Source organism: Pyrgilauda ruficollis, unplaced genomic scaffold (assembly GCF_017590135.1).
Source record: "Pyrgilauda ruficollis isolate IOZ18807 unplaced genomic scaffold, ASM1759013v1 scaffold35, whole genome shotgun sequence".
In the NCBI taxonomy this organism is placed as follows: Eukaryota; Metazoa; Chordata; class Aves; order Passeriformes; family Passeridae; genus Pyrgilauda; species Pyrgilauda ruficollis.
Genome location: NW_024524934.1, coordinates 1,112,956 through 1,136,322, shown reverse-complemented (window position 1 = coordinate 1,136,322; position 23,367 = coordinate 1,112,956). Strand labels below are relative to the sequence as shown.

Here is a 23,367-nt window from a genome sequence, read left to right as displayed (position 1 = left end):
CAGGTACCTCTGCTTATTAGCAGTAAAACATGAGGATGAGAGGCTATGAAGGATCAAAAGAAAAGAAGAAGCAAATTTAGTTAGAGAAATCATGCAGGAATATTGGAAGCTACTGTTCCTTTCTGGAGGAGCTAGAAAAGTCATCCACAGGAAATTCTACAGTTTGACAGCTGCCACTTTTTTTTTTTTTTTTTTTTTTTTTTTTTAAATAAAGCAGAGAAGACTGAACAGTTCTTAATATGTTGACTAAGCCAGTCCTGTTTCACGACTGAGTTGACTGACTTATTAGAAACCTAAGCTCAGAAATGAGTGTTGGGTAGGCACAGAGCCACCAATTTAGGCAACAACAGAGAGCATTCTGAGACCATTCTGTAGGAGGTCAATACTTAACTGGGCAAGCAACCGCTGCTGGTGGTAGCAATGTTTCTTAGTGCTTCTGAAAAGAGAACACTAAATTTGTTGGCCTTGAGGCTTAAGCATGACTTGGTAGAGATAGGAAAACTGATGCCTGGGAGTCTGAAATTTTGCATTTTAAGACACATCCAATTGTACGCAATATTTTTTACAATTTATTGTTCTGTTTGGTGGGTTACGCCAGTAACAGTCAATCAGTCTGAAACCTTTTTCCTGATTAGTTTTTAATGAAAACTTTCTGAAAAAATAATAATGTACAGAATTTGGTGATCCAAAGAGATTAATATTTTTCCTATTTAGCTGCAGAAGAACAATAATTGCCTGTTCCTGGACATTTCATTTGCTAGAGGAGGGTGAATGCAAAAAAGTATTTAATCTGCTCTGTTCTAATGAAGGAACTGGCTTTTAAATTTTTGTTTAATATATATTCTTTTTAGTGACATTACATCCTACTGCCAAATTTAAGCAAAATGGTATTGGAAATGTTAATTTCTAAGCTTCAGATATAGCCAGCCAAGCTTTACAGCGAGTCACACACAAAGTTTTCTGAACTGTCAGTTAAGCTCCCACAGCTCTTCTCTAAGTTTTTAATCTGCTATGTGAAACTGTTGGGAAAAAAAAGCTGCACACATCTACTGCAAGTCGTTAATCAGTGCTGCATAGTGTACATTAAAAAAGAAACTAATGAATGGTATCCAAAGCCATGTGGATGTAACTTCTTTAAACAGCCTGATTTTAACTGTTAAGTTTCCTCTAGGTTCTGGCTGCACTGCAGCTGCAACAGCAGTATTTGATGCCTGCTTTTACTAAAATTATCCTAGCACAATTTCTAGCATGGTCACATTCTTCTCCAATGCAACTCCTGTTACAGAAGCAGTGCTAGGGGCTAGCAGGATTCCTTTTGGGATGGCAGACAATAATTTGTATTTCTGCAGCTCTTGAAAAGGCAGTCTGTGCTCTGCAACACACCAAGTGAGCCCCGTCCTGCCTGGGCAGTGTGAGAATTTCAAGCTTAGATGGACGCCTCCTGATAAACCAAGCTGCCCCACACACACCACAGAATTTCACTTTTCAATCTAACCTAAACAATAACTTCCAGCTAAAATTAAGTAATCTCTTTCCAAACCCCAAACATTTCCACAAGTAAGGCAGAATGGGTGGGAGGGGAAAGAGGCTCTACAGAGTAAAACACTGTCTGAGGTCACAGCAGGTCAGCAGGGCAGTCAGCACTGCCTCCATGCAAAAGCTTCTGGAGCAATTTTTAAAAAAGGTTAACTGTGCAGATGTGTCTTGGTAGAAAAAATTTAATTTACAATATCTACAGATAACTCCAGGCTTCCCATACTTACAGATCACTGCCTGACACCTCCAGTGCGTGCGAAGATCTATCAACTATCTTATCCCAAGAAATGAACAGGAAGCAGCATAGACTAAAAGTGAAAATTCAAATGAACACCAAAATATTTTTATTTTTAGGCTGCAGAATTCCATATAAACATGACTTATAATGTACCTTACAAGTAAACTATTTCAGAGACTCAGGGTACTGGTCTGTGAAGTACATATATCAAAAACCAGTTTACATTATGTTGCTATTGGGAAGGTATTTATGAAGGAATATTCCTTATATGAAGGAATAAACTTATTACTTGAATTTTTCAGAGCACTAAACTTGGATTTGAAAAAAAAAAAAAAAATAGACCAATTTGGATTTAGAATGAAGTGCCCAGGATGACATGAAAAAGGCTGATATATATCTAAGAGAACCAACAGCACAGCATGCCTGAGGCTGCATTAAATGCATTTGAAAAAAGGTGTTGACCCTCAAAACTATTCAGAAATCTAACATTTATAAGCAGGGAAAGTTTAATGTGATTGATAGTCTGTTTAACTTTGTAAGTTCCCAGAACAACAAACTGTATTTGCCTCATTAGATAATTTGCCTCATTAGAAAATGCCCTAAATTATTTAATGTTTCTGGAAAATTATTTTGAAAGCTAGCAACTATTTGCAATTACTACAATAAATGTGATACCCCATTTAGAAAAGTAGTCTTTTAATTTCCAAGCAGCCTACACCTTGCAAGATAGTTCCCTAAACCTAGAGGAACAGACAAACCTGTTTGCATGCATAAGCCTTCCATGAACTACAGCACTGGTACATGAGTATTTCATGCTGTTTTACTGAAGTGCCCCCACCCACACAGTGATATCATCTAACCTGACACCCCACAGATGCTAAAAAAATATATATTAAAAAAAGTAGAGACGTGACTTGGAATTTCCCCATGGACATAACAAAGCAGCTCACCTTTAGAGCAGCACAAAGGTTTCTCCCTTAAAAGACAGTTGATAGGAAACCAGCTTCAGCTAACGGTACTACCAGTGGCCTGTTTTCTAAATTAAGGCAGCTACACAAGCCTGCTTGTTTCTTCCTAATTACTAAAAATACATTTGCTATCATGCTTTGTTGTTTGCCCTGGATAAAAACATTTCCAGAAAACTGCTTGCAGGATGCTATGAGCAGAAGACATAGTGGCAGTAGCTCTCAAAATACAGGAGATCCACCAGGTCACAACTTTTACCACCACCTCAGCGGCCTTATTTGTTTATTATATTCCCTAGTTATTTCAACCCACTAGTATTATTCAGGTTGATTTAAAAAAGTTAATAATTAGTAGCTGTCAAAAACCAAATAATAAGCAGTGCAATTTATGGCTATCATTTACTTTTTGCTTTTGTTTGCCCAAAGAAATACAGACACCACCTCTTAATTCTAGAGAATTAAATGGACATGATCATGTTCAGTAAATTCCTTACTTCACAGTAAGATTTATGCAGTCTGATTGATAACACTATTTTAACAATAATTTTACACAATTTTTATAATCATGTTGAAGGTTTTTACAACCATCAAACATGATTATAAATATTTTTAAAGTATGTGCATAATATATTAACAAACAAATACAGATGATACCATAAATATCATAAAAATTAAATACCATATATAAGAAAAAGGTAAGTTAAAGAAAAGTAATTATTTAAAACCAGTCTAGAATGAAAGACATAATTACAGCATTCACAGAATTTGATGGATCCATACGATACACCTGAGCCAAGTTAAATGTCACACAACTGCTCCACTGTCATTTAAGAAGAAAAATCCACTTAAAAACAGGGACTCCAGAATATAATTTCAATTTAAACAAGAATGTGAAATTTCTCACTAGGCCACTTCCTGCTATTGCTGGAAACATTCCCTCCTTTAAACGGAGATGGATTTCAGGGTACTGTACTTAATGTTGTTTTGAAAGTATATTAAGAAGAAAATGTGAACGTGTAGGCAAACTGGAAACTCTCTGGAGAGATTACCCACTTATTTAACCACATTTCCTGTTTTTTAACCCATTTGTCCTAAGTCAGTCCTTAGACTACTGACAAAAATAGATACAAGTGTGCTATAAATAGTTCATTAGCAGGTTTTTCTCAGTAAAACTGAAAATGTTTTGATAAATCTATTGTTCTTACTAGCTCCATACTAATTAAACTGTGAATCAGATTAATGTTTTCTTGAAATTCTTGCCTGCATAGCTCACGGTAATTATAAATATAGAGTGCCTTAGGAATCTGAGAAAAAGTCCCGAGAACTAATAGTGACCTAAAAAATAGCTATCAATAATTGAAATTTAATGAAGAAATTACTGGTAAACTATGTGGCAAAGTGCTTTTACAAACAACAGTTCTGAAGCAAGAGAAGAGGCTGATCACAAAGTCACAACCTTTCTAAGTATTTTGAGATATGAAGGCCTGAATGCTACATCATTGAATTAGTCCCCTTGCACTTATTTTTAGCCATGGTAGTCTGTTGATCTAACACAGTGAATGTCATTTGAAGGACCCGACACAAATAGCCACAAAACTAATTTCTAATAATGTTAAAATGTGAAGGCTTTTCAGACTTATGTTACCTGCAGGTTTTGAACTACTTTAATTCAATCAATTGAAATTATGTCATGACAGTCAAAGAACCTGAAAGTTTCTGTGCCTCAGCTGCCTTGGAGTGGCAGGAGCTCTAAAGATTGCCAATACTTCGATTAATACCTTTGTCTATGCATGAACTTCAGTCTACAAGAGGAAAGCACCAAGAGAATAATACTGGTTCTGTGCCTTCCTGCATAGCCCAAGCTGAGATATCTTTAAAATTGAAGCTGCTGAGGCTCTTCTGAACTTTCTGCTACCCCATTAAAACCACAGAATGATCTGAGGGACTATTGAAGAGGTCTACCCAATATTGCTGCTTTCCTTACAGATATTAAACTCCACTGCTTCTGGGATAGGACAGAATAGAGTTTCCTTCATTATTAAGAAGGAGCAAAATCTGTAATTGTCAAACACCACAAGAGAAAATGCAAAACCCAACAGTGCTTCACTTGGGAAGGAGAGATGTTTGCTTGCATCAAATATTTAAAAGAAGAGCAGGTAGCTGAAGGCCCATTTGATATGTATGCATGTTCTTGCAAGGATTTTGTTAAGAGATGGATTTATTTTTACTTCTTCCTCCAAACACAGTAACAAAGCATAAAAGGCATTTTACCAATGCAGACATGAAGGTCTTGAGCAAAAGAAGCTGCATATCATACTTTGAACTGAACCATGAAGACTGTCAAATTACTGCACAGTCAGCAAAATTTCAACCCACTAATCAGATAACAAAGAATGTAAATGGTGAAAGAACAACAAACAAAAAAGCCCCAAACCCCATAAACCAAGAATTCCAATGCACTAACATAAAAAAAAAACCCCAAAAAAACCTACTTCAGAGGTTATAGCCATTCATACCTCTCCATCTAAGCATACACCGGTTTCAGCTCACTCCCCACTGGTAAAGAAATGCATTGATGATCATTAGATGAACCCAGTACTTGAGATACATGACCCACAGAAATTTGTCTTTTTGTTGCTGTCATTTAAATAAGAACACTGGCAGAGTTACAGCCTTTACAGTGCTCTACAAGAGCAAGCACCAATGTGTAGCTGTAACCCATAAGAGCAACCTGGTGTCAGAACAAGAATATAAACACTTCACAGCCAACAGTGTGCTGCTCTATAGCTTTAGCATTACTAAAAAAATACCTTACTGTTTCTACTTCAGCATTAACAGCTTTGGGGATGTTGAGTCTTTTTTTTTGTTGTTGTTGAATTAAAGTGGGTACACATTTGACTGAAGGGAAAACCCAACAGTAGAAATGAATTACAACTATTAGACATTAAAGTAGGTGGTTTGAGGAAGATGAAAAAAAATTGCACTACAAGAAAAGACATTTCACCTGACTAAAACATAACATCTAAACCAAACCCATTTTTCTTCCTGAATGTAAAAAAATCCAGGTTCTGAAGAACAAAATTTATGCATGAGACACTCAGATATAACAAACACTCCTCCTTGACATGAAAATGAAGACATCCAAGGATGACTCAGTATTACCTGAACTTTATCTACCAGCAATCCATTTGCTGTAGAACGCTGCTTCATTTTCCAGAAGAAAAAATTTTAACAAATTTCTTCTCTCTTCCCCCCTTGATTTTCAGCATATAAAGGTCATAGCATATAAAGGTCATAGCATTATGTATTTAAGTATGTATCTATCACTACATTTCCACTGTAAGAATAATTTTAGTGCTAAAGGATTTTATTTTGATAAAGCAGAGACTACTTATAGCCAACAGGTAAACACAGTGTGCTGAAAACAGGGCACACGTCCCTGGTATGAATAAGTGGTTTTAGAATTTATAAGACAGGACTGTGATCCTTCTGTATGTATCCAGGAAATGTAGCAGAGTGGAAACTTAATGGCTCTTTCCTGGTAACCAAATGTTCTTAAGTTTCAAAAGTTTGTAGGCAAAAGAAACACTGAGGGACAACACAATATTGCACATAAGATGGAACAGACTACAAAGTGTATATAAATATTTGCTATGTATTGGACATATTTTCAAATAGCTGCATGCATCAACAGTTTTTTCATGAAATAAAGTTAGATTATGTTGACCAATAAACTGCTCTGCTGCTTAAAAGCTGTCTTCCTATTTTTTTTTTTCAGGTTTAAGAATAATTGGGAAACTGTGAAACAGACCAGCTGGTGGGTGGTAGACAAATGAAGAGCATCATCATCTTGTAAAACTAGTGCCTACATACCTCTGAAGCCTGGCACTCACATAATTTCCAGTACTGTAACCTGTTTGCCATTTATTTTCCAAATTCTTCAAAAGTGAGCCTCTTAAGAAAAAAAAACCCAAACAGTTGTACCCCTTGACAACTTTGACATAGGCTTCCAAAAGTCTGAGTGTGGTAACTCATCACACTTGGGGGTCCTTGCCACTCCCAGACGTCTCTCACTTTACAGAAGTGAAGTCACACGTACCGTGGTGTCCGTGGGGGTCAACGCCAGCAACATGGACAAACCCCTTCAGACTGCCCCAGAGGTTCCCACACAGGAAGACTTATGACAAGAATGCCAATTTAAAAAGGTGTTCCACAGACAAAAGAGTGTAGCTGTATTCACCCCATAAAGATAAAGGATGACCAATTCAACAGGAAATCCAGACACTCCTTTAATTGTAAGGTAGACTAAAAACCAACATCTCTATCAAAATTGAGAACAGTTGAATCTAAAACTCTCAAGCAGTATTTCCTTTCATTAACACAAACCAAGCATAGTCGGCAAGAATATTCATTTATTTCTTTCAAACACATCAATTTTAAGGCACCCTGAAGGTGTCCTTTCATGATTTTATAAAACCTAAAATTATTAAAACCTTTCAAAACACAGACTCACTCAGGAAACTGTGTGTTCTTCTCATAATTCCTTAAGTCACTGGTACTGTAATAATAGCCTGTCAAATGCAAAATGACAGCAATTTCATAAATGGAGAATGGGCTTAGAGATATACTATGTTTATGAATTTACTTTGGTTGTCACTCAAATATTATTATCATAAGAAATGAGAAAACTGAAGTCAACTGATCCAAAAGAGACTAATTTCACAAATAAAGTGTTTGGAACAATACAGACACTAATAATTTTAGTGCCCAGTTTTGCTCTGCATGTCTCTAACCTTCAAGTTACTGAAAAAAATTTAATTACCCATGAAACATGTCCTGCATTTATTAGAGTGACTTACGACAGATATACTTGGGTAAGTAAAAGAAAAGGCAAAATTGGCAAGAGAAAGTATAGACATTTTAAAAGACTTTTTTAAAGTAAGCAACTTCAAAAGTGGTGCTTTGAGAAAAAGCTTATGAGCAGCACTAAGATCCACAATTTTCATGGTTTTACAGTATGTTTTGTTATTAAAATTGATGATTTTTTTGAAAGTTGCTATTTCTATTGAATTATACAAATGTATAATGACAACAAGTAGGTGTCAATGCATAACGTAAAAAACCCAATACTTCTGGAACCTGATTCTGCAAAGCTCTGTGAGTGTTCTTAACTCAAAAAATTCAAGCAGTCACCACACTGAAAAAAAGCACAGAACCAGTTCTTAATATTTTTACATACCTTCTTCCAAATTGCTTTGTGTACCAATTGTACATGAAATGCATGAAAGTATATGAAATTTTTGTCTTAAGTAACTAAATTCAGCAAATTGGCAACTAAATCAAGGCCACTGTATTAACTTACAAACACTAATAGGCAGCAGTATTTAGTAGGCAGGATGGAAGTATCGCGTCATGGGAAAAAGCTGACTGAAGAAAGGGACTTTGATTACAGATTCAGTGGATTCTTTGGAAAATGTGGTAGGAGGTTGTGCTCTGCTTCATTTCACCAAATTCTCAAATTTGATTTCTATTGCAAAATCTAGTTGTTTGTTTGTTTTTTTTCCATAGACTTGGTAACTTGGGATGACCTTGAAGGGGCAATCACCATTTTGCCTTTCAGACAGCTCTTCTACCAATGTACGTATTTAAAACCTGCAACATGTACTGCAGTCAAATGCACATAGATCAGCATATCAGGAATAATTACTCACAAGAGTATGCCTTATTTATGGCAAAAAATGTCCTAAGTTGAATTTTATGTATACCTTTACTTATCTGTCTGCTCAAATAACCATGACTTGGAACCAGATAACAGCAGCTTTTAAAGATGCTACTGCAGGAAAAGAAAATCAACCAAAACCCCAGCAACAAAAGCACCCAACCAAACCCCAACAATCAAAACAAAAAAACCCCACTGCACCTTACTGTCTTCTAGTCTGCTATGACAAAGGAGAAAATGAGAGAAAATTGTTGTAGGAAACATACAGTATTCGATGAGATCACATATTAATCCTATTTATTAATGCGAAGGTGAGAACTTGCACTGACTTCCAGTGTTACTATTTCACTGTTTCTCACTTCCAAGCTTTACTGAATCCCCTATAGCATTCTGAAAAGGGCATGGATTTGAAAAGAAGAATGTTTCTGCATGACCTGAACAATAGATTCTTAAAAATTATTTAATCCGAAGTCAACATTTGGAAGCTATCTTGACTCAGGAGTGACCCACAATAACTGGAAAGCTTAAGACTTTTCACAGTTCAAAGTAAAGGCTTTTAATATTTTTGAATTACTTCAACTGCTGAACAATCCCAACACTAATTTCATCCACACATCAATAAAGTTTTAAGTGTTTCATTAAATTTAAATTGCTATGCGTTGTGTAAAGAAATTTTAAGCTAATGAAATGTTTTTTATTACAATGGATTCGCTGTACTGTTAGAAGCCAATAATATTTTCCCACTGAAAAAGTAAGAGTTCATGGGCTTGATAACTTGGCTACTGAGAGAATATGCTCCAGGCTGAATTTTGTATAGAAGTTTTGTATAGAGAAAGCTGAGGTATTTTGTTACACTAGAATTTTTAACTTAAAAACACGCAGACCCTTCGGCAGAAAGTGTTATGAAGTACTGAGGAGACAGCTGTTCCCCACTGTCCTAGTAGGATTCTGCAAGTCTTGCCAGTTGCAATGTTCATTTTGGAGACTACTTTCATCAGTGCATTTAAAACGTTAAAAACAACAGCATCCTTAACTACTGCATACATTCAGGGCTTGGAAAATAGTTTTTTACTACTCCTCCTTCATCTTGAAATCAGTATTATTTTATGTTTGACCACAGACCCCTTACACAAAACTTCAAACCATAACTGAGAATGTGAACTGACCAGTGGGCTCACTAAGGGCATCAAGGTTATTGGACCTCCTCTGCTGTGCTGTCTGGGGCAAATTCAACATATATTAAGACGATTGTCTGCATCTCCACAGAAGGTAGTATAATGCTGTATTTTATATGGCTCTTGAAGAATCTCCACCACAAGACACTAAGCACCTTTATCAGGAGAGATCACTAACTGTTATGGATTGTTTCTAAAGAGCACCTACATGCTAATGGTTAACAAGACAAAACCATTTGCTAAGCAGAACAATTTTAATTATAGGAACTACACAGGCAGCTCCATGCACAGAAAAATGGGTAATTTTGACAGAGCTGAGTTTATTTGGACCAATACCAAAGTTTTAACTTGGGACTTTCCATCTAAATGTCACACACAAATCCCTGATCCTTTATAATTTGAGCTAGAGGACTATGACTTAGCTACAAACACCAGCAAACCAACCTCTCCTACAGATGAGCCTTAAATGGGAGCCACATTCACCTATGAATAGGTAACAACAATACAATTAAGTTTCACAAATATTAATTGTGACCTGTAAATGCTTCTTGATCTCACAGTGTTCCCATGCACACTGCCTTCTGAAACCGTGATGATGACCCCAGTAACATCTGGGTAAACATTGCCAGAGGGACTTGGAAACAGTTCTGGGTAGAAGAAGAGAGCAGTCACAAGACCTTTTAGCAGCTAACACTACCCAGCTGCATATTCTGAGAAAGAGAAAAGTGCCTACAATTAGCACACCTGTGGAAAAAAAAAACTTTGAAGGAAGAGAATAAATCCAAGCAAAAAAGTCTAACTAGGAACTCCAGAACAGATCTGATACCAGAGTTTGGGACTACAGGTAATTTTACTTTTCATGTGACTTACTTTCACCACTCCACTAGTTTCATTACACATCAGTTTGTTAAACATTGCCACAGAAACTACCTTGAGCATTACCAAGATATTAAAAAATCTGGTTTCTAAGAGTAACAATTGAAGGAGCAGTCTAACATAGCTCACTCAAACACCTCACTCACAGCCAAGGTTTGAATTTATTTTGGCTTATAACCCAACTAGTAATGAAATAAAACCAAGTAGTAGTAATAGCGACTATTGACTTGGAATTCTAAGCTTTTTTACCTATTATCTTCTCATACCTCCCTCACCTCCCTAGTCTTCAGTTCTGGCTTCCAAACCCCTCTGAAACAACCCCATTGAGTTCTTCCTCTCGCACGCGTCCATTCTTTCACTTCTGCTCAGTTATCTAACCTGCAAACCCAACCTGCCTTTGCTCCAAAACTGCATCATTCCATAACATTGGGGCTCCCAAAGAATTTAGTAAATCAGACAGGAAACATAAAAATGCCATTTGTGCCTATCAAATGCAACATAAACATGAAAGCATTCACTATGCCAACAAGCTAGACCATGGAGTATTGTTTTATTGATGACACAATTTATTACTACTTTTGTTTTACTGAAAGGGCTGAGACAATACAAAACTTGTGTGGATATACCCTCATTCGTGCTTGTAAATAGTGTGCTGGAAGAGGGGGGAAAAAATGCTTGCCCTTTCTCCTCTATGCATTATCACTGATTCCAATCTCCAATTAGCTTTCTGCTTTGAGCAATGCAGGGATTAGATCCTATTACCAAAGACAGTCATAAAAATAATAAATGATATTAGAAGATCTTAAGTGTTTCTCAAAGAGAGCATGCTTGAGGGGCTAAAAAAATTTAGGTCGCCTTGTAACAAAATCAAAACCAAAACAAAACGAAGGCTATTGACATTAACACATGTCCTCACATGACAGAGGCTGACTGTATAAGCAAGGAAATGCTGAACTGATGACAAGTATCATACAACTTCCTACAACTGGCTAGACAACAGAAGAAGACAAGTCAGAAGAGACTTCTGATTTGTCAGACATGCCTAATAAGTAAATCCTCTGAAATTGCAATAATTATAATCTTATGCAGGTATTCGAGTGACTTGTCATCAGCTAGAACAGGTACTTGAGCACAGAATTCTCAAGCTACAAGACTAAGCTGCTGTCTGACCAAGGAATCACAGCAAGATTTCATTTTGGAAGTCTTTAGTCTTTAGCAAGGCACAGACACATAGACAGAAATGCCACAAGGTATCCTAGCAAGAAGTTTGACAGGTAAAGCCAAAGAGAAGCTGGAAGAGTGATGGATAGCAGTCTAGTAAACAACTACTGGTAGGCTTAATAGAAGAAAAAGCCACAAATCAGAACTGTGAGTGACGGAGGACATGTGAAAAGCAAGAGGAAGCATAAGGTATAAACCAGGTAAGATGCAGATAAACTCTACTGTATGCTTGTACATGTGGAGTCTAGAAGCTGCTGAGAGCAGTCAACAGAAACTTCAATCACAATTAGAAGCAGAAAATCTTGCATGCAAGAAGCTGGGGAAGCACAAAAAGATATCAATAAAGTCAACATACAAGTGCAACTCAGTGTGTAGCAAGTAGGAACTGAAAAATGTGATGTCTCTCCAGGATGGTTTCTAATGGGATTTCTATAATAGTCAGAAATTCAGGGTAATGTGTTGGTAGAAACTACAGGAAGCTGAAGCGCCATTGCTTTCTTCTGTTGCCACCTTTTGCAAGGACAATGTGCATTCCATTTCATCAGCTACAATAATCCTTAAAATTTTAAATTTAGTCATGAATATAACATGATAATACAATCTTGTGAGAAGTGAAAAACAGAATGAAACCTAAATGCCTCAAAGTGAAATTGAAGAAAAATTTCAGGTTAAAATGAAATTACACAAGTGAAAGTATTTTGAAACATGCATTGAAATTTGTGTTTATGTTTTAAGCAGTAAATTAATTTTTTACAAAAAATGGCAAGGCTACAATATGAGGGCCCCTGACATTACAATTTTGGTATATGATTCTACTCTGTGAAGAATTATGTGTAGTAAACAAATGCAAGAACTGTAGTCATTCAACACATGGATTGTCATACTTGCTCACTGAATGGGTCATTTAAGGATGAATTAATTCAACTCATCCAAATACAAATTTGATTGTTATATAGTTGGTATTTCCTTACCAAAAGCACAAAACATCAATTTACTAATGTATGTTGTAAGAGCAGTTAGCTTGAATGAAAACCAGCACATTTTAACTGGACTATTTAAAGGCTGCTGTCTATAAGAACCCTCTTGTGTCATAAACAAACTACTAGCATTTTGTAACAAAACCCCCCAAACTGACAAGTCCTTTAGCAACTTCATTTGCCCTTACAGAAGACTTTTTTCCCTTAACATTATATGCAACAGACCTGCAAAACATAGTTTTCTTCCTGTTCACATACATGGCACATCATATCCCTGCATCAAAATGCAGCAATCAAAATTTGGCCTTACTGAAGCATAAAAATTCAGACAATTCCTAAAGACAAGACATCAACAATTTGAGGACTGTTGGAGCTCAAAATCATCTACCTGATGTAAGTGAGATAATTCTGAAGCCATCCTTTTAAACGGTTAGGAGAAATCTAAAGGGTTACAGAGATTTCAAACAAAATTATTTTGCACATTTCAGTCAAAAAGTAATTGCTTATTTCTAACAAAAAAAAAGGAAAGAAAGAAAAAGAAAATGATTTGTACTATATCCAAATGTTTTTAAGATGTAAATGCACTTGTCATCTTTCACGTAAGCAGGGTGCTAGTGCCCTAAATTAAACAAAAGAAGAAAAGTTAGGGTTGACAAGTATGTCGCTGCGTAACTACAAATTAAATATGCCTTTTGATATTTAATTTTTAACTGCTGAGTACCTTTTCATCAGGCTATTGCCATTAGAAGTTTTTTGTTAGATTATTAAATTAGACAAATAACAGATAAAAGATGTGACAAGTATAAAAAAATCTGATTTAGCAGATGTGACGCACTTAATCTTTTACTGTGATAGTGGCATTTCATATATTTGAAATGTTTCAAACACACCAAAGAAGAAATTCAGCTATAACTTGACTATATTCAATTTATGCCAAGTACAGAATGAATATCTAAAAACCACAAACACCTTTCAGTTGAAAGTGCAAAATCACCTAAAACTTTCAAAGCAATGTGAAATTTTAAATACTACAACCCCCCCCTGAGTATCTGACAACACAAGTGAAACACAGAAGACACATATTTAAAAAAGACTGTTAGAATAGCAGCTGAAAATCTGTATGCTTGTGAACTCTGAGTGAATGCTGGCTAGATTGCACAGCAGCCAGCATTTCAAAAGCAAGTTATAAAGAGATATCACCATTATCTGAATTGTTCAGAAAAATAAATGAACATCGACCTTTTGTGTGGTAAACAAATCCTCACATACTACTGTCTTACAGAAATTAATACAGTAGTTGCATATGTAAACAAATTAAATATAATCAGACTTGCCATATTATGAAAAGTAATTTTCCATTTGCATGCAAAAGCTCACATTAATATTCTAAAAGACTAAATGTTCACATACTACAACTACCTTTGATTGTATTGCACAAACATTAATACACAGAAATATTTTCCATCGAAATTCAGAGCAACCACCTCATTTAGTCTCCAAAAGTCTATTGCATTGCAAGTCAAAAAGATCAATTTTTTAATATAAAAAAATGCAAAAATATAAATAAAAAAGCTGTCTAATTTTGTTACATGACTAAGACATAACTTATGCTTTTTAAATTAGAAATAAAAAACCCACAACAAAACACAATTTACCACCAAAACAGAGACGTATGAACAGGAACAAAAAAAAACCTTTGTACGTTAAACTATCAGATTGACCAGTATACACAAAAAACAATCTAAATACACACTTGGCAACTGATTAACACTATGTTTCCTTGGTTCCTTTCATCCCTTTTAATTATGTTAATAATGTAGAATAAATCAGAACAATGTTTCAAACAAGAGAAAAGAACTAAACTAGATTTCACTGCTGCTGCATGTTAAAATTGAAGTCTGTCTTGTAAAGACTCAGAAGTCTACATTGAAATTAAAGTGAAAACTTGAATAAGTTATTTATTAACAATAAACCTAATTAAGTTAATAAAACTGCCTTCTAACACCAGCAGTCACACCTTAGATCAAAATCAAGAGCCAAACATAAAATCACCTTGTGCACAAGTTCTGACATTTAGATCTCTCTTACTGAAAAGCACATGTATGTTGAAAAACTAAACAGTAAATGTTTTAGTACATAGGCTAAATGAAAATTTGCCCCAGGCAAACAATTTATCCTTTTTTTATATTTAAAACTGTAATAAAAAGCATATGTATTAGGAAATATCTGATAATTATAGGACAATTGCTTAAATGAGCAAGGCATAAGCGTCTTCCACACTGACAGAAGCAGAGTACCACACTTGAATAGTATATATTTTTCAAAGCTTGCTCAAAAGGCAGGCTTCGTAATTTTATTCAAAATTCTTCTTCAGAACTGTTCATTTAATACAGTTCTTCTCATTCTTGTATTTTCCTATGAATTTTATGACGCAAGAAATTGTTGTCCCCAGTACTTACAGCCAGATGCCTGCAGAGCTGCCAATGATAAATAATGTCAAGGTTTTTGGATAAGATTTTTCTAAATGTTCTATAACTTACAAGACTTTAGCTAGTCAAATTAATCATGAATGCTCAAATAGACAGGATTCAAAGAAGGTGGTAAAAATAGAGAAAAATGCTTAAGTGAGTTATTTACATGGCATAGCAAACTCTGTAGACAGAAACCTACCTGCATCTTATTTCCCCACCCAGATTATGCTTCACTCATTTCTCAAATTTTGTAACAGCTCAGGATAGATTTTTGCCTGCATCAGTTCCACTTAATATAAAAACCAGTTGTATTTCCAAATCAGCTGTCATTTTACGAAGCAAGTCAAGTGCACTCATGTGGGAAAAAATATTATTTAAAGATAGAATTATAAATTATTTCATTTGTGTAGTTTTTCTTTGTGCGCGAGTTTTACTGATATGGAAAAGGAAACAAACCAAAAACCAGACCGGAAAACAGCAAATTCTCTTACTGCGTTGGTCTACATGGCTCAGCAACAATATTGGCAATAAGTACATTACATTTCTGTACAGGAAATTAATGTGGATTTGATTCATTTTCCTGATGATATAGACCTTGACTTTTGAAGCCCTGATTCTCAGAAAGAAAAAATGTTGATAATGCTGTCAAGGCATAACATTTAGGTAATTGCTGTGCTACTCAGTGGTATTGCCGATACATAGCATTGCCTGTAGTGTACTCCAAGAATACAGTAATTCATATATAACTTCTGTAAGCTGTGCAAAGAAAGCAATCAGTGATATTAATAGGCTGTTATCCCTAGAGGATGAAAGTGCAAGATTGAGGGGATTTCTTAAATTACACAGCAGCCTCTGGTAAGCTCACTTGTCTAGTGAGTATCAGATTTCTCTGTCCTTTTATTTGCACTTCAAGCCTGTCTCTTGTTTGAATAATCCTGTGCAATCCATTTATATTTCTAAATAAAAATGGATTAATTATATTTAACTTAATTTCTAAATCCTACCCTAATTTATGGTTTTAACTTGCTCATCCAGTCCTGGCTTCCCACCTTGCTCCATCTCCACTCCTTGCTTGATAACAGTCTTCATCACAAGCTTTTTGTTCCAGTCTCTCTCTCTCTCTTGCAGTTACATTATTCCCTATCTCAGCATTAACATCCTCCTCCTGAATAAATCCATCTACCCAAAAGCATTATTTCCAATAGTCCAGATCAGGTGGCTTCTGCAGAGAATTGTTCAGAAACAGCTGTAGTTTTGAAGCTCTGGACTGGACAGGAAATTCACCACTAGAAAATTCTTCATCTTGTTCCTAACCAAATCATGAGTATTTTCATACACATTTGCAAAAGATGTGTCATGGCATCAACATGCCCCCAGTTCTGGTCAGATTTTCAGTGGCCAGATGGCTTGAAAGTTTCAGACTGAATCAGGGAAGTTATTTACCTTTTCCTTGTCTTTTACATATGGGCAAATTGATGTTTTGACCTCCTCTTTCCCTTCAGAAAAATAACTGTTCTTGTCAAAGTTCACCTTTTTACTACCATCATTAGTACTGTTTGAAAGCTGATGCAGAAACAGCACATAAACTTCATGCCCAACTCTAATGTCCTGGCAATCATCCAGTAAGGATACAACACTACACATCACTGATAGCATCACTCAGGAACACAGCTGAGGCCGAAATAGTCTCCCTTGCCATGCCTTTTTCTTATATTTTTAAAAATTAAGACTTTGAAAGTCAAAATCCAAACCAGGAAAATGAAACAAATCAAATATTTACAATCTGCAGACATAAAGATTACTGAAAACAGATAACAGTTTCCAATACACAATTTTTTCTTAACAAATCAATATGTCACTGTTTAAGAAATCCTTGAATGAACAATGTGTTTGACTCAAGTTAGACCCACTCCTCGTCATATGTATGGTATTTCAGTTTAATAAAGTAGGTATTTTCAATGCTGTTGGAGATTAAGCGTAACATAGAGCCTCGTTTGTTTTGGGTTTTCCTAGAAAGAAAATAAAAAAGATAGCACATCTACTGCAGTATTAACTGCATTGTTTCAATTATGTATGAGTATATTTTTTCAATTAAAATCTTACATACAATTTAAAGTTGTTTGTGAATACCAGTTTATTAAAAAAAATCAAATTCTCATTTGCCCCACAAAGAGGCTTTTTTCATCCAGTCCTCTTCAATTATGAAGTTCCTCTACCTTCATGAAGAGGTTACCTATTAATCACTTACAAATTTTATCTTCAGAGCAACAAATATTTCCAGGGTCAATGAACCATTGCTATAATCAAACAAACTGAAGGTCCTCAAAGCTACTCTTTGTCTGGGTTTTGGCTGGGATAGAGTCAATCTTCTTCCTAGCAGCTTGTACAGCATTTACTGTATTTAGTATGAGAATAATGTTGATAACACATCCATGACTCAGGTGCTGCCGAGCAATGCTTACACTAAGTCAAGGACTTCAGTTTCTCATGCCGGCGTGCCAATGAGTGGGTAGGGATCCATGAGACCCTGGGAAGAGACACAGCTGGGCAGCTTTCCCTGACTGGCCAAAGGATATTCCATACCACATGACATCATGTTCAGTATGTAAACTAGGGGGAAAGCTGGCTGGGGGCAGGCTGGGCATTGGTCAGTTGCTGGTGAGTGACTATTTTTCATTTGCATCACTTGTTTTTCCTTCTTCTTCCTTGTGGTCTATTTATCTCTTTGTTATTTTCCTTTTCATAAAATTTATTATTATTATTTCATTTCAATTATTGTCCTTATCTCAACACATCTGGTTTTTTACTTTTACCCTTCTGATTTTTTCCCTCATTCCACCAGGGCAGGAGAGGTGTGAGAGAGCAGCTGTGTGATGCTTAGCTGCTGGCTTGTGTTAAATCATGATACTTCTATACCAGTAGTCAACAGAGTTAACATTTAACAGGTGTTAATTAATTGGAAAGGTAATTAATCATCAAGGTGGAGAAGCACAGAAGTAGTGTCTATATGTTCCTTTTTAACATGTCTAGCTTGGGGATTAATAAAAAAACCCCAAATGACTTTTCTACTATTTTGAATTGGCCAACACTATGATATGCAACCTGAAGAGGCGTCTCTAATATTCACTGTCTTCACTTCAATTTTTGCCACAAAGTTACAGAGAAAGTACGTTAAACCAAAAATAAATTGGACAACAAGAAGGCTGAGGCCTACCTGCATTAGAAATGCAATATTCCCTTTAAACAAAGAAAAGACGGTAGAATTATCCTAAAGGCAATATGAAACTAGAAAGTAGATGCCAATGCACTAGATCAAGAAATGAGCATATAAAAAGCTGACACAATGTCTTGGTTAGCTGGTGGGAATCCAAATGTGCCAAGTGAAAACATAGTTCAAATATGATGACAAGTTATGTATTATTCAGAAACGTTTTTGAATGTGCAAGATGAGTATCTAAGTTATTTCTGCAGTATGTTGTATCACAGCATATATTCTGAGCACAAAAGTATTAACAAGAGATGGAAGACACACTTTTCGCTAAAGTAATAAACCCTAAGATCCTTTTGCTTTTGAGCAAACAAGCACCTGCAGCTCTTGATTCACAGATTACCAGTGTGTCCCTTGTAATTACCTCCATATCCAATTTTCAAGTACCACAGAATGTTTACCAAGTCTGCCACATACAACTCCATTAAAAAATCAAAACAAGAATGGATAAATTGATTAGGACAAGATCATCTTCAAAATGCCATGCAATATGCCACTGCAACTTATTTCTACTTGGTATTAACCAGGCATTTATGTGATAAGGAATTCAAATGTATCAATTATGCATAGGACAAATTAAGTGTTCGAAGGGCCCAAGAGTGCACAGTATTCACCGCTGCAAGAAGAGACAAATTTATATATTTTTATATATTATGCTCCCTCAAAACAAAGGACATTAAAGCATTTAAATAATGAGTAACATCTCAGTCATTTTAAACACCTTATACCTGCCCTTCAATGGTTTAACATTCTTTGCTGAACTACTGTTATAATATGCATTTTCTCATAATTTTACCTTTCGAGAACTGTAATTACATCTATTATCAAAGTAGCCAGATTCTATTGGAAAATATCCCAAACTACCTTAGTGAATTTCATAAGAAAATAGCAAAGATGGCTTTTATAATTCTTTCTATTATATACAAGCAATGAAGCAAAATAATCACAAAAAACAAGTATTAAAGAGATTATCAATAATGAAAGCAGCTTTAATCATTTGGGGGTATTTGAAAAATGATTTAGGAATTAAGCAAAGTCTGTGAGAAAGAACTCATAATAAGAACATGTCAAAAGTTAAAAACACAGACTAGAAAAAAGTTTTTAATTGTACAGTATATTTTAGCTCCTATCAATCACTGTTAAAATCATTTGAGTTTAATAAGCAGATATTTACCTGTTGGAATGAGACAATCTTTCCAATCAAAATATCCTGCATAAATGCCAGGTTCTAATGACCCAACTATTGGATCTGCCTTGAATTCAATGTACATTTCAAACAGTCTTTGATCCAGCTCTTTCAAGGATTCCATACTAACCTAAAAAATTAAACAAAAAAATGAAAAGAGAAACAACATAGTAAATAGTCATTAACTAAAAGAATTTAATCACATACCCAAAAAATAACATCATCTTTAATTTCAGCAAAAAGCAGCAATTACTGACATATTTCAATTCATAATTACGTATATAAAAACTTCAGAACTTCCATATTATCTGTCCATCCCACCCAGTATAATTTTTTTTCCTGATTGTATTCAGCAGTAGACATTTCCATGAAAAATACAAGGAATGCCTAAGCAGGCAGATCATTCAGTAACTGTCTACTGGCATAATTTTTTTTCCTGCATGTCAGGAGGTGTTTATCTTGCAAAGTAAACAACTGAATTTTGTGAAAGCTTTAAAATATACCCATAAAAATTTCAATCCTTAAACATGAAGATTTTTGTAAAATACTTTAGCTTTATCAATTTTAATTTTACAATTTCTCACTATATTAAAAAAATACATTATTTATTTAGAAGTCTCTGTCCTCTGAAATTGAACCTATGGACTTTCCCTCTCTACTTCAACAAGTATCTGTACAAACAGAAACAGAAGGTGCCGCTCATCAGCATCTGCAGAACTCTTTAACAGCTCTCCATGCGCTTCTTTGTAATTCACACAACTTAACCACACTGAAAGCTACGGGGATATGGACAGTTTGTTCATTGTATCTGAACAAGTTTAAATTTTATACCAGGCTTTTTATTAAACAAAGGTACCCCCTGTAATTATAGCTTCTACAATGATTCTATAACACAATGCATATCACAAAATGTTGAAGCAGAACACTACTATCTAAACATGGTAATGGATGCTAAATGCAAATAAAATAAAATTAAGATCAAAATCTCACATGACCTGCTGAAATGTATTTACTTTTTTATAAAAAAGAACTTAAGCAACACAAAAATAAAGCTTTTCAACTAGTGTTCATTTTCCTCAACAATTAGGGGAAAAGGCACACACACACACATATATATATATGTATGTATGAATAATAATTTCCAGAAGTAAAGGGGTTTAAAAATAAGTTCTGCTTTAAAAGCAGGTCTCTAGATCAGACTGGGATTTCACAAAAAGAAAGGACTCTTTATCATTCCTTTCTAAGGATTTAATACTGCAAACTGTAGAATAAGGGTTGAACCTTATTTACTAGAGGAATGTCTCTAAATTCTGCTCTACTCTGGTATGCCTACATTGTTAAATAAAGAGAAAAAGGAACTGCAATACTTGAGTCAGGAACTGAAGCAGAGATGCTTTCAGGAAGGAGATCACAAGTGTAAGGGAAAGCAGTTGTTGTTAAGTTTAAAGTTGATGTTAGGAAAGTTGGGATGGTGAAGCTGGTGCTCAGAAAGAAGACACATGACTTCCCTGCTTTTCTAGGTGATGAACCTTCTTTGATTTGTCACAAGAGGATCTCTATCCCAAAGGAAAGCTCTCTACAGGGCAAAAGAAGATCAAGCCTATTTTCTTTCTCTTTTCCTTCTACCTGACTGCCTATTTTTAAATAGAAGAGTACATTTAAAAAGGTACAGAAATCTTGCTCTTTTTTCCTCTTACACACATTTCAAGACATTTTTCACTTCAATTTCTTATGATTACGGAGAACAACAACCCTTAGACCATTCCTATTTAGCTTTGAACTAGTGAGAAAAGTAAGTTTGAGTGCAAAGTCTCTGCAAGTATGCACCCATTCAAAGAATCTGTGAAACAACTGCTTGCTTCAGTGTTTCTCAGCAAAGTGTTTTAGAATTAAGTAATTCGACCTTCCACTTTTGCAGTCATTCAGTACAAAAGGTCATCTGCACATTCAGTACAGGCTTTTTTGTTTCATACGAGTTCTCTTCAACCTGTTTCAAGTCCAATACACAATTAAGATGTGGCAACCTGGTTTTTCAGCTGGTGGAAAGATTGCAAGAAAGAATGAACAATTAATCTGAAAGTAATTTTGAGCCCAGGATTGGGGGAAGGATGCAGAGCAGAAGTCCTTAACATCCACCATGTATACCCATGTCCCTGATCCTCAAGTGGGCTAAATGCTTACAAAAATAGACAATTCTCACATTGTTGCCTTTCTGCTATGAACATCCCTGTGACTAGTTTTCATTTCTTGCATAAAGCCATTTTGAACCTCTACTCTTTAAGGTTATCTAATTATCCGAACAGTGGAAACAACTTAATTCAGAAGCTTAATCAATAAGCTGGATGAATTTTATGGGATACACTTTTTTCCTACTTCTTAAATGACTAAACTAATGATAAGTTGAATTAAAGAATTTCCACAGAGAAGTACAAGAGTCATGAACATGCACCAAGGTAGAATGTGCTAAAAGCACAGTGTAACGTTTGGCTGCTTTACGTAATTTTGTATTTGGCACACTAAGAAAAAAATCTTGAAATAATTTTCATATAGAATGTAAGGAAATGTTCTTGGCTCATTTATACCATTTATAATTTCTGTACTTCAGAATATTAGATAATAACAATTTCCCTACTAACAAAGGCAACTTAAAAAAATACAGCCCAGTGTAAGAACAGATAGTTTTTTAATAAAACACACTACCAAACTCACTTTAAATTAAATTTATAAAGCTGACAGAACTTAAAAGTATTATTAAGTTTCAGTCTTTTCAGATAAAAACTAATATTTTAAAAAAATTGCCAATTCTTTATTACAACTTTTTAATCTAATATTTAAATAAATTTTAAACTTTCAGAAGTTTAGAAGTTTGGTTTTAAACTTTCAGAACACAGGTGACAGAACAAAAAACTGAAACAATCAACCCACCTCTCTAAACATCTGTGAGCTTCCAACCTCATTTAAAATTAATAAAGGGCTCAAAAATTGCCCTCTTATGATGACTATCTAATTATCCAAATCCCCCTAGCTGTCATGACCCATTGATGTGTCCCACACATGCAGTATTGCACCAGTCAGAGTTTTGAAAGGGTTAACACAGATTGGGAATTAATCTGCCCCTTCAACACCTGAATTTGGTAATTTATAAATGTACCAAACTTTTAGTGGCAATACTTTGATGTGGCTGTGCAAGGCAGGGTGTTGAACACATACATAACAGATGTCTTAGCTGCTTCCAACTGTACCGAGCTCAACTCTAAGTAGCAAAAAAATGGCAATATCCAGAATAATTTTCTACATTGTACTAACCACACAAATCATAGAAATTCCTTTCAAATGCTATTCAAAACTACTTAGGCTGTAGACATTCAAGCAACATTCAGGCATAATGGGACTAAGGATGTACTACATAGCTGAACAATCAGTTTGAGTGAAATACGGTACTCTGTACTGGAAAAGATAACACTTTACTTCCAACCAACAAATATTTCTGTAAATAAACTAGCTATATGGTCCTAAGGATTAAGTCACAACATTTCTCATAAGAAGTGATTAATCTTTACAAAAAGGCAGGAAAATGAGACAGCTACTGCCACCCACTTTGACATTTTCGTTCTTTGAAAAAGAAAAAACAACAAGAAAACCCCCCCCAAAACACAACAAAAAACCCATGAACTAGTTTACGAACAAGAGCTATCAGTAATGCATATTTCCAGATGAAATAATTTATCAAGTATA

At 35.2% G+C, this 23,367-nt stretch overlaps 1 protein-coding gene across 1 annotated transcript in view; it reads right to left on the bottom strand.

Moving 5' to 3' along the window:
* EXOC2 (exocyst complex component 2) overlaps positions 1–23,367 on the bottom strand; it is a 111,301-nt gene that overhangs the window by 16,146 nt on the left and 71,788 nt on the right. Inside the window, exon 22 of the mRNA XM_041475421.1 lies at positions 19,621–19,762. Coding sequence (XP_041331355.1) covers positions 19,621–19,762 — 142 coding nt within the window. The remainder of the gene's footprint in view (positions 1–19,620; positions 19,763–23,367) is intronic.